The 12,618-nt window shown below is 37.7% G+C and overlaps 1 protein-coding gene across 2 annotated transcripts in view; it reads right to left on the bottom strand.

Moving 5' to 3' along the window:
- The window catches only part of AFG1L (AFG1 like ATPase), a 136,053-nt gene that overhangs the window by 60,625 nt on the left and 62,810 nt on the right, over window positions 1–12,618 (bottom strand). For both annotated transcript variants that reach the window (XM_073336943.2, XM_073336945.2), the window contains 2 exons: window positions 6,312–6,411; window positions 4,071–4,129 (listed from right to left, as the gene is read on the bottom strand). In XM_073336943.2, the coding sequence (XP_073193044.1) occupies window positions 4,071–4,129; window positions 6,312–6,411 (159 nt within the window). The remainder of the gene's footprint in view (window positions 1–4,070; window positions 4,130–6,311; window positions 6,412–12,618) is intronic.

Here is a 12,618-nt window from a genome sequence, read left to right as displayed (position 1 = left end):
ATAGACAAGCATATAAATAAAATACCAAAGGTATACATCTTGTGAATTACTTAAAAAAAAAATCTTTCCCCGACCCACCTCTGCTTCCCTTGTTCCCCGAGCTTGGGGCCCAGCCAATCTGCATCACTAGTGTTGAATTGATATGCCTTCTTGCTCACCCTACAAAAACTGATTCAGGAATGAAAAAACATAGGCATTGCAATTATACAACTTGGAGACAATGAAAGAAAGGATGAATGTGGGTTAAGTCTGTATCTGAAAATAAAGGGTAATTTGCTGATGAGCCAAAGATGGGAAAAGATATTTCTGGCCACTACTACTATCAGTGTGTCTAGGAGCAGCAGTGTCTAATGCATTGCAACTCCTAAATCGTACACCACATTGACAACTCGGAGGCAGATACTCTCAAAGGGTGAGAAGCTAGTTCCTTCCAATTAGTCAAAGTGGTTTCTCCGTCCCACCAATCTCAACTCCATCTTGAGCATATTGAGGTTTAAAGCAGGCAGTTTGACATTGACACTATTTCAAGAGAAGCAGCTCTTTTCAGAAATATACCATTTTCATCCCACTAAAGAGCACTCCCTAAAACCTGGTATAGGAAATTAAAGCCTCTTCTGCTGAGTCATTCTGGATTCAGGCGCTAAAACCTACATTATGATTCAGGCTAATTACTACTGAGTTATGGTGGCAAGTGAGTCCAATTAGCTCCAAGCAGGATATGTGAGACTGGGAGACGCTCTATGTGTGTAAAGGGAATTGAGAACAGAAGAGATCCCAGAGAGAACTCCTAGATGCAGTTAGGACTGATAATTTATGTTTTATTATTTTTTAATTATCCATAAAGCCAAACCCTAGGGAGGGGCTGAGGATGAACTAACTCATGGTCTGTGGACTCTGTTGAGGATAGGGTCAGGATGAAGACCATTCGTAAGCAACCAATTTAATATTTTCCTCCTGAAGTTAGATTGTCATGGAAAATTTCAAGGAACACCTTCAGTTTAATTTGTGTGTGTGTTTTTTAAAAGCTTAAATAGCATAATTGTGAACATGAACAGGAAATGGTGGTTATAATGAGACAATGTAGATGAATACAATGATATAGTTCACATACAAGCATCATGCTTTTGGGAGGAATAAATTGTCATGGTAAAAGCCTATGGCAGACAAAAAATTAGTTTATGTCCACACCTTCTGAACTGCATTCCACCACTTAAGACAATTTGTGTGTCTTATTTTTAAATTTATTCAATTTTAAAAAATGACTGTCCTGCTCCCACAAGTGCCGTATTAAAAATATGAGTTTTGAAGGTCGTTCTTTACTTTATATACAATGCTACCGTTGTTCAGTGTTTGTTATCGAGGACAGAATCCCGTTGCCTGATAAGCCTCCTATGATTTGCTTTTAAAATTTTAAGGGGGATCCAAATTATTTACAAGTACTGTAACATTTACTAAACTAATATTAAAGATGGATTTAATTACAGAAGTATTTAAAAACAAAGTAACATGAAACATACAAAGAACACAGAATAGCGAAAACACAAAGATTACCCTAATAACTAATCTCAGGAGGGAGAAGGTATCTCTTAATATTCCATATGTAAGGTCCTGCCTAAAATCTTGAGATAACTTTAACAGTCAGGATAGTGATCTGGTTTAAAGGCATGTAGTCATTCATTTTTTTGATAGCAAAAGAGGATAAATGACAAATAAAGGGTTTGGCAAGATAGATTCCATAAACCCAGCAATTACAGCAATATGTGTGTGTGTGTGTGTGTGTGTGTGTATGTGTATATACACATATACACACTCCCAGTAAGGAATGAAAGAAGGTCAAGGAGAAAAGACTGATTAATGGCAAAATGAAGGAAAGGTTCCAGTGATGCAGGCTGAACACAGTGTTGCCGCTCAGGAAATTAATATAGTTACAATTACTCCTAAGAATTAGGGCCCTGCATGTTCTAGGAGCACAGAATTTGCTGCAGAATATACCTCTGGCTGCAGAATTGTGTTGGAGAATCTCAGGCCTGGTCCACACATAAAAATTAGATTGACCTAGATATATCGCTCAGGGCTGTAAAAAATTTCACACTCTGAGCACTGTAGTTAGGTCAACCTAACCCCCAGTATAGGTGTGGCTAGGTCAACAGAAGAAGAATTCTTCCATCGACCTAGCTACCGCCTCTCAGAGAGGTGGATTACCTACACTGATGGAAAAACCCCTTCTGTAGATGTAGGAAGCCTCTACACTATGGTGCTATAGCGGCATAAGTTGCAGTGCTGTAGCTATGCTGCAGCAGCAGCTGTAGTGTAGACGTGGCCCATGCTTTAATTTTTAATTGAGTTTATAACTTTTATGGTTATGAAGAAAACCTTTCAACATTGCCTTCTTGACAGCATGAAACAGTAATTCTGAGACATGTGAACTGCCACATTCATCTCAATGAGATGTTAATTTTGAAGCCTGATAAGTTTAAATGTCAACACTGAATGGGATTTTCAAAGGGGCCTAACACAATTATGGGTCCTACTGCCATTAAGCTTTAATGGGAATTGAGTGTCTAACTCCCTTAAGCCTCATTGAAAAATCCCAGCCACTATTAACTATTTCACTGCTGATCACTTTAGCAGAAATATCCAATTAATATATTCATCCCACAATCCCAAACTGCTTCCCACTGATCCGTAGATATCAAAACCTCCAGCTTCCCTTCCCTCAATTTCTACAATACAGTTACCTTTTGTGAATTAAAAAAAATCTGTGCCATACCAAAACCTGAAAGTGTCGATACTGCATACATTCATTTTATTTATTATCAAAACAAACCAACCCCAGTGGTTACTCAACTGACTGCATTATTCATATTTAACTCAATGAAAACCTCCATTTTGAATTTAAATGAAGGTGTTGCAGAATTTCCAGTTTGTCATACCAAAGTATGCAGATGTCAAGGAGCTTCCTACAGAATTTAAGTTCCCCTTGCCATGTAGTACTGGAGTCTTTACCATCCCCACTTAGAAAGCCACTTTACATAGGAGAAAATATATTTAAACGTAAGATGGACTTGAATGTTGAAAAAGTGAGGGACAGTCGAATTCCAGAGAAACTCCAGAGAAACAATTATTTTTCTGAGTGAGAAACAATGAGACCCAGCAATTAAAGTGGTGGTGTAGCAGAATGGTTCCCAAACTGTGCTCCATGGCACATTTGCTGGTGGCCTGCAGAGAGCTGGATGATCACATGGTGCTAATTCTTATATTGTTTGTATAGGTGTCCATGGACATCACAGTAAAGGAAAGCTTGGAAATAAGGGGTTGAATCCAGCCACATGCTAGCCACAAGCAAAATAAAAATGTCCATAAGCAGGGAGGAAAGAATGAAGCAGATTGGTAGTAGGTTCCTTTTCTCCCCTCATCAGCTGGATTAAGTCACAAGGAAAGCATATTGGGGGGTGAGGGGGGGAAGGAAGGGGACAAGGCAAGAAAGAAGCATGTGCATGGGAGCAGAAATGAGAGATGAAATGAAAAGCAAAAGTAGACAATGTGATAACTTGAAAAAATTACGTATTATATAACTGAAAACATAGGAGTACCAGTAACTATTCCTTTACTTAGTGTAGTTTTTCAGTTGCAAAGCCTACATTGATGGAGTGCTTACATTTTAAGATAACATCTTTATAGAAAATGCCATTGGCTTGGGAAAAGTATGCTAGCATGATAAATCTAAAACGTCAAAAAATATTGCAGCAACATTTGTTATAACAATTATAGAAATATTACAGTCTCAACTTGCACATACACAGCTGTAATAAAATTCTGTCCAAACAAATATTTTCTACTATGTTACTTATAGAAGCTAACATTTTGCCCTGTTACATGTTCAGCTTTTCCATTAAATACAGATATTAATGTTACAGATGAAAAGTTGTTCCCCCCCATTACAATTTGCTTCAATGCCATAATAAATAAAGCATTTTTCCTGAAGTAAGATTGAAGTAATCCTGTACAAACCCTTGATTATCAATATGACAGGCAAAGAAAGAAAGCATTCAACAAGTGACTTTCCTTACCTTCAGCACAGCGATGAATGGTACAAAGTTAGCTCTCTGAAGCCCATTTTTATAGAGGTCTGAAAGAGAAAACTGGTACTAGTTTTGCTACTTAGCCTTGCCCCTTAATAATAATGCCAGCTTGTCTTTAAATCTGGCAAATAAAGCTCTATGCTGTTAGACGGATAAAGGAATGAAAGGGAATTGAAATTGATTTCTATTCTTTTGCTGCATGAAATTCATTACATTCTTAATAAGGGGGAAAAAAACAAAACAAAACAGAACAGCCCAAGAAAATCTCAAAAGGGATTCAGTGAAATTAGATTTAAATCTCTACTGAGAACTAAGTGATTTTAGCAGAAGAGATACAAAACCTTTGTATTAAAATAAGCTCATAAAAGAATTGGAAACGTTATGTATCAATCAGTGCAACTATAAGGCCAAAATATACAAAAGGCTTAATCTTAATGATTTTATTTTTTGTAAAAAGATTTAAACTACGAAGAAATAATGTCAATTGCCAGAGTTGGTAATGTCTTTATTCTGTTGATTAAGGTTACTCCCTTCATCTTCTAGTAATTCCCATCACATATACCATTTTTTTCAAGGCAAGAAAATACAATTTGCTTTGTAGGCAAACAATAAAATATGACAGATAAATACATTACCTTTGAAAAAAGGTTTAATTTATTAAAATATTTTATCATTAAATGCATATTTAACATTTATGAAATAAAGTGTAGATTAATAAATATAACTGGTAAAACAGAATTTTATATCTATAATAAAAAGGTCTCTTTTCTGGAAACTATGTAACTGTAGGGACAGGATGAATAGTTCCATTACAGCTTTATCATCATACAATAGTTATGATGTGCTACTTCACTTCATTAATACAAGTCTCCATCTGACTGCAAGGTCGTAACACTTGATAACTGGGCAGGTCAACAGAAGAATGTAGACACTCTGTTACAACTGCTCACCTAAATTCCCCTGCCTCTGACACAGACCATGTCAGATGATTATTATATAAGGATTAGATTTTTATCGCTAAATGTCGGTACATGTTGATTTCCCTATACACACAGGCAAACCAACAAAAAAATAAATCTATAAACATTTAAATTTATAGATCGGCAAAGTAAGAAAAATGCTGTTTGAGAACGTATTAGAGTTTCATTTAAGAATATTTACTTTGTCTATTTTACATGCTGCTTCAATGCACCCCCAGCAGCAGGGGACATTGAAACTGCAGCAGCATCCAATTTGCCTCTCAAGGAGAAGGTGATTTGGGGATCTCATATTCCCCCCTCCAACAAAAAGTGATTGTTAAGTCTCCAACTTCTTGTTAACTGAGTTGATCCAGCCCCAAGCACCATCCCACCCTGGTGCCACCTATCCTGATGGCACATGGCGGACTGCGCATCCCAACTGTGTTGCCACTTTTGTTGGTCTTGTTTTGAACACTTGCTAAATTGACTGAGGATAACTCAGGCAGGGAGGGATGCCTGCAAGCTCTGCAAGGGGCTGGGCAGGACAGAGAGCAGGAGGGCAGCTACCAGTGCTACCGCGGCTTCCTTATTTATACATGTGCTAGCACAATGAGAGCTAGTGTATGTTTTCAAAAACAGGGGAAATCACACCCCTGTAGACATAGGACTTGTCTATACCACTGATTAAGTCAACATAACTTACATCACTTACTCAGAGGTGTGGAAAAGTCACCTCTGTGAGCAACGTAAATTACACTGACTTAAAGCGGTGTCTACACCACGCAATGTCAGCGGGAGATGCTCTCCCGGCGACGTAGCTGCAGCGGCACTGAGGTAGCACGGTAGTGTAGACAAGCTCACAGCCTAAGAATGGGGAGGGAAGAAACAGTTACTCATTCACTCTCCCTTCTGCTGGCCAGGCTCTGCCTGTGTCCTTGAGCCCACCCAATCCTGAGGCAGTTTCTCAGCTTTTCTCCCCACTGTAGAGATAGGAAGGGTTACTAACATCACTTAAAGAAGCTGTGGAAGCAGAGAAAAAAAATATTTGGGAGGGGGGAGAGAGAGGAGGGGGATAGGACCCAGGATGAACCCTTTCTTCCATATATGAGAGAAAACTAGGAGGGGTCTGCATGGCATGGACAGAATACCACAGATTTTTAAAACTAGAGATTTTATCACCATTAAATTCGAATACATGTAAAGTGGCTTTTATAAGAAATGTGTTAGTTTCACTGTACTTTTATCATACTGGTAGCATGTTTGTGTTTACCTTCAGGTGGCCTATTGGATGTTGCCACAACGACAACCCCGTTTTGGAACAGATTTTCAAAAAGCTGTTTCAGAATCATGGCATCAGCAATGTCAGTGACCTGTGGAAGACAACACAGTTGTTTTTCTTGCTTTCAACTTCTGCCATAATAGATCTGCAAATGGTTTCATAGTCAGAAAAAAAAATGGCTTGTTAGTAAAATCCTGGAGAAGGATTCTAATTATTGCTTGGGGAGGGGAAGGGGGAAATAAAGGAGATAATTAATAAGCAGGGAACGCATGGCAATCTTTTAAAACTTGCCTGCTCTTTATTACAGAACCCCATCATTTCTTTACCAATTGCTAAATGAGTCCATGTTAACTTCTATTATAAAACTACAGGTGGGAGACACAGAAAACAGACCTACACATTTCAAAGAGGCCTAATTAATTAGAACCAACATGAAAAATAGAAGATAAAGAAAGAAAATACACACCAGCTGTTTTACATTTCTATTACCTTTCTAGTAAAGGTTGGTAGAGGTGACTTTAAATGGTCATGGGACTTCAGAAATAAGGACAAGTAGCCAACTATACATAATCAGCTGCTGTAGAAAATAGAATGATATGACATAGATACTATTGTGTGATTGTTGCACAAAACAATTCAACAGATGGCCCATCACAAAAATAAGCAATTTCATTGTTCTTTTTAAGTGCCTTCTATTACTGTCCATGAATAATCAAAAGGCACTGCAGTCACTTCCAGCACAGTCAGCCTCTTCTAACCTTCAGACAAAACATTCACTTAAAAAACATGAAAAAAATTGGGCGCTACAATTAATAGTGAAAAAAATTAACAAGCAGGAAAATGAAAATTCTTAGCAAAACTATTTAATAAGGCTAATTTTAACTAACCTTAGGGTATCTAGAAACTGATACTATAGACTTGCAGCATACATAATGTTATACGTCAGAATGGAGAAAAATGTAATAAACTTTTCTGAACAGAAGAAAAATTAGATATGACAGTATAATATATGGGTTACAGAATCTCACAGGCTAATAAAAAAAAATCAATGTACCCAATAACGAAACCATCTTAACTACTGTTATCTATTTCAGAGTGGTAGCCATGTTAGTCTGTAACAGCAAAAAACAACGAGGAGTCCTGTGGCACCCTAGGGACTAACACATTTATTTGGGCATACGCTTTCATGGGCTAGAACCCACTTCATCAGATGCATGGAGTGGAAAATACAGTAGCAGATATAAATACACAGCACATGAAAGGATGGGAGTTGCCTTACCAAGTGGCAGGTCAGTCTAACGAGACAATTCGATGAATGTTTTCCTCATATTTTCCCTCCTATTGTTCATTACATCAACTTGTTATACTTTGTCTTAATTTAGGCCCTGATCCCACAAGGGGGGTCTCTGTGCATCTGGATTGTAGGTCTGGAGCTGCGGGCTCCAATCCTGCAATAGATAACACATGGGTAGACTGCTATACCCACATAAAGCCATGCTTTTCACAGGCCAAACAGTCCATCTATGTGTTATCAGTTAAAGGATTGGAGCCTTAGGCCTAGGGTATGCCTACACTTAAAATGCTCCTGTTGGCACAGGTAATCTACCTCCCTGAGAGGCAGTAGCTAGGGACATGTCTTCACGTAAAATGAACAGCTGTACCGCTGGTGTAGTGCTTCAGTGAAGGCACTACCTACATTGACGGGAGGGCTTCTCCTGCTGGCGTAAGTATTCCACCTCCCTGAGAAGCAATAGCTAGGTCGACGGGAGAATTCTCCCATTGACCTAGTGCTGTCTATACCAGAGCTTAGGTCAGGGTAGCTACATCTCTCAGAGGTGTTGATTTTTAAATTCCCAGTGCAGACCAGGCCTTAGTCTACATTAGAAAATGTATAGCTATACTGGCAAACCCTCCTATTATACCAGCAAGAGTACTTTTGCTGATATAGCTCGTGCCGTTCCCCAAATAAAAGCACTTCTTTGCCAGTATAACTGTGCCTACAATACCAGCAAAACCCCTATTGTAGGCACAGTTATACTACAAAAAAAAAAAAATCACACCCCTAACCAACTTTACTATACTGGCAAAAGTTTTGTGTGTATATCTGGCCTTAAACGTTTGGGGGTTTGAGGGTTAAGTAGTTGAAGCCACTGCAGCCTCCACTTAATCCACCAATTTGTGGGGAACCAAGGCAAAAAGGGGGAAAGGAGGAAAGAGTCAGGCTTTGTCTACACTAGCACTTTTGTTGGCAAAACTTTTGTTGGTCAGGGGTGTGAAAAAAACCACACTCTGACTGACATCAGTTTCACTGACAAAAATGCCGGTGTGGACCGCGCTGTGTCGGTGGGAGATGCTTTCACGCCGACGTAGCTACCACCACTCGTTGGGGGTGGTTAAACTATACTGGCAGGAGAGCGCTCTCCCAGCGGCATAGAACAGCTACACAGGAGACCTTTCAGCAGCGCAGCTGCAGCGGTACAGCTGTGCCACCATAAGGTCCATAGTGTAGGCATAGCCTTAGACTCTGCTCCTGACAGCTAGTTTGGAGACAATGGGGGAAAGCTTTATTAACAGAAGCAGTTTTCTCCTTCCCTGTGATCCATCCTTCAGCAACCATTCACTTAATTCTTGTGGGAGGACTAATATTTAGGTGTATTTTTTTTACATTTGCTTTTCTTCCTCAACAATAAGTTCAGTAACACACTCCATGGAGTGCATGCATCATCCAGCAACCCTCTGGTGTGTTCAGGACAGTTATTATACTTCTATCAAAGTATGCATGTATTGGCTGAGGAACACACAACCTGTTGAGTATAGCTGCTTACAGGTCAGCGACGTACATTTTCCTGAAGGCTCTTCTGAATTATTAAAACTTCAGAAACTTCCAAAGCTGTCTTCAAAACTCAAGACATGTAAAGGAAAGTGGTGCTGACATTATTTAATTTGAAAGTTAAGATCCCTGTTATTTTTAGTTTCTACACACTCAAACAGAAGCTTCTTTTCAACTGCTTGAATGCCACTGTTATTTCTGATAAGAAATCAGAACATAATTTCAAATTTAAAAAGAATTTGGACTTTTTTATTGTATCAGAAAAAAAATCTCAGGCATTGGATTTTTTAAAATTATGATACATATTATTTTACTACAAACTTGGTATTTTTTTTAATTACACACTTATGTGGCAGAATATACTTTCGCAGGAGCAGAGTCCATAATGGAGGATTGAAGAGAATTATAACATTTATGCACACTCCAGTGCAAATGTTTACAATGAAGTAAAAGAAAGCAATGAATAAAGGCCTGTTACTGAGTTATTATTTGATGTTACAGAATTTTAGTGTTTTTGCCTTACCAGAATAAATTAACTTTTGAAAGCTATATAATTAATAAAGCAAGAGTCATTTTGTGTACTGGGGTGCCAATTTATTTTCTTTTGATCTTGTACAGCTTTGGAAGGGAAAGATAATTTTACAGCGTAAGCAAGCAGAAGACAATAACTGAAGCGTTCTCATAGCTCAAGTTTTTTCTGTACCCAGCATTCATTACAACCAGGAACAAAAGAGAAGGCTACAAATTACCAATAAGGGGAGTCTGCTAATGGAGAGAATGGAGAAATTTCATTAGCATTTAAGAGAAAAGATTTTTATGACCTAGTGCTGCTTTCCATTATGACTCACTTAAGTAAAAAAGAAAAAAAAATCCAATAGTTAATTTACATGTGTAAGTGCTTGAGACTCAGTCATCCACTGATTGGTACTGCTCCATATAATGAATGACAAACATAAGCATGTATTATCAGTAATTAGTATTAGCACAAAAATAAGAGCCTAGTTTTTTATTAGAGGCTTTTAATAGCTTTGCTGGCTTGTAAAAACTGTCTAAACTGTAGTTCTTTTTTAAACCCAAGTGATACTGAATAGTATTTAAATACTATCTCTGCGCGATCATTCTGCTTACCAAAAAGTAGGGATTCTATTTTCATTACCATTGCTATCTACCACAGGTAATACAAAATTAGAAGCCTAATTACTTTTGTATAGAGTTATTTCAGCACTCGACAAAATAAAATAAAACCCAGATTTTATTTTGTATCCTAGCACCCGTTAGGATACTGAAAAGCACCAATTATAATTACAAATGGCATGCAACTCAGGATTTTACATTTAGGGCCATCTATTAAAGGAGTATATTATTTATGTGGAAGCAAAAAAGATGGGTTGTTTTATTTATCATAAGCACTAATGACAAAAGATTGGGAAGAATACTATTTATTAATCTGTGCACAAGCAGCTCATATTAAGACTGATCAAGCTTTCAGAAACATCTAGTTCATAAGGCATGCTCAGAGGCTTAACTTAGGCATTCGTATAATGGCACCCATACAGTACTTGCAACATGTACTATTACATCTCCACTTTAAGATACCTGAATTCTTTCAATAAGAACTTTAAGAAATAATAAGTAGAATAAGTCAATATATCCTGAACTAGTTTTCTAAGTCACTTAGTCAATACATTATTTTAATTCTGTATTTCTCTGGTTGTTTCTCACCCCCACTCCTACAGGCTCTAAATGATTTACTCCAGGGTCACTATGATGTGGCTTCAGCCAGGTGTTAAATGGAACTCAGCAACTTCAGCAGTGCTGTTGTCTTTAACAATTCTGCATGTGGTAGTCTCTGAAAAGTGGGCATCTTCATTGCTTTCTGCTGTCAGTGTCACAGAATCTCATCTCCTCTATACCACAAAGAACCACATCTTTAACTTTTTCTCCTATATGCAAAAGGTATCGAAAGGAAACCTTCAATATTTCAACTAAATCTCAACAACTACTTCTGTCCATTTCCACAATGCATGATCCTGGGTTCTGCTGTAGGAATAACGACTTGCTTCCACTGTCATTGTCTTTTCTAAAGTAAAAGGATTTTTCAGCTGTCATTGTGGACAGCAATTTTGTCTGTATGTCACAGTTAATATTTGTTCTGCCTCTTTTGTTTTTCTTCCAGTTGTATTTGTAAATCTAGTATTTGCTTAAATTTGAGTGAATCAAGTCTTGTGTGAAGACTGCCAATTGGCATCTTTGCTGGGGAAACCAACTAGGGAAATGAAGGATAACATGTGTCTTTCTTTAAGAGTTTGTTCCCCCCATTTGAACAGCTCTTCCAGTCATCACATCACTTTGTGACTATTTCGGCAGGAAGATGACATATTCAGAAAGAGAGGCCTTAGCAAATTTGAAAATTGAAAATTGGGACTCACTGTCAGTAATTCAAACCTATACAGTAGCACATGGCTTACATATTCTATGACTTGCTACAAATGATCAGCAATCTACTGTCTGTTTGATCGTTTTGAAATCTCTGAATTCAGAGTAGTACCAAATTAATAAATACATTTCTAAAATTGGCATAAGTATTCAAATACTAAATTTGTTGTTTCCCTCCCAGCCACACCTTGGAGATAGAAAAAGGAAAGCGTTATTTTATTCAGTAAAATGATGGTAGTACTTCTACCTTGACAAAATGGTGATGAGGCAATCAACTTGAAAAAAAAAGGCAATCAACTTGAAAAAAAAAATTCCAGAAGGATCCAAGCCTACCTTTGAAATGTGGAACGAAAACAGAAAACTCCTCAGTACTGGAGTAACCAAGCAGTGGGTATCCATATGGGAAAAGAGTTATTTATACCAGTATATCCAATACTGGAATTAGCAAAGAGGTTCCTTTACCAAGTGTTTAAAATGTACATCTCTGGCATATCATGTTTACTCAAAAACTTCTCATTGCTTAGTAGTATAAATACAACATGGCATGTAGTTGGATTATGTAGCAGAGCTCTGTTTTGTGATACTATTCATACTCACTGGATGAAGTAAATATAAAATTACCAGCAAACAACTAGGTTAAGAATCAGAAATAGTACTTCATTCAAAGCCAAGAGTTAAAACACATGGAAGAGGAAAAACTAAGTGAGTAAGCCTGGTACAAGTGGTTTCTTTTACCAAAGGAACACAGGGAAAAGCAAGCAAGCATGCAGTACAAAAACTAAAGCAAACTCTGAGGAAGCGTAATGTGGTGGTGAAATCCTTGTGCCTGACAAGGAGTGTAGAAATGCACTGGCAGTGTTTTCTAGATGGAAGGAGGAGATTGGGAATAACATATAATCAATAAGACAAATGAACTCTTCTCCCATCTGGCAACATGATTTTTAGCTTCTCTTCTGCCTGTGAAATAACTTTAAAACACAACCAGTCTTTTGCAAGAGAGAAAAAATGGCACATTTTCACTAAACTAAAATT

Source organism: Lepidochelys kempii, chromosome 3, assembly GCF_965140285.1.
Source record: "Lepidochelys kempii isolate rLepKem1 chromosome 3, rLepKem1.hap1, whole genome shotgun sequence".
Lineage (NCBI taxonomy): Eukaryota > Metazoa > Chordata > Testudines > Cheloniidae > Lepidochelys > Lepidochelys kempii.
This window is presented reverse-complemented; position numbering and strand designations above follow the sequence as displayed.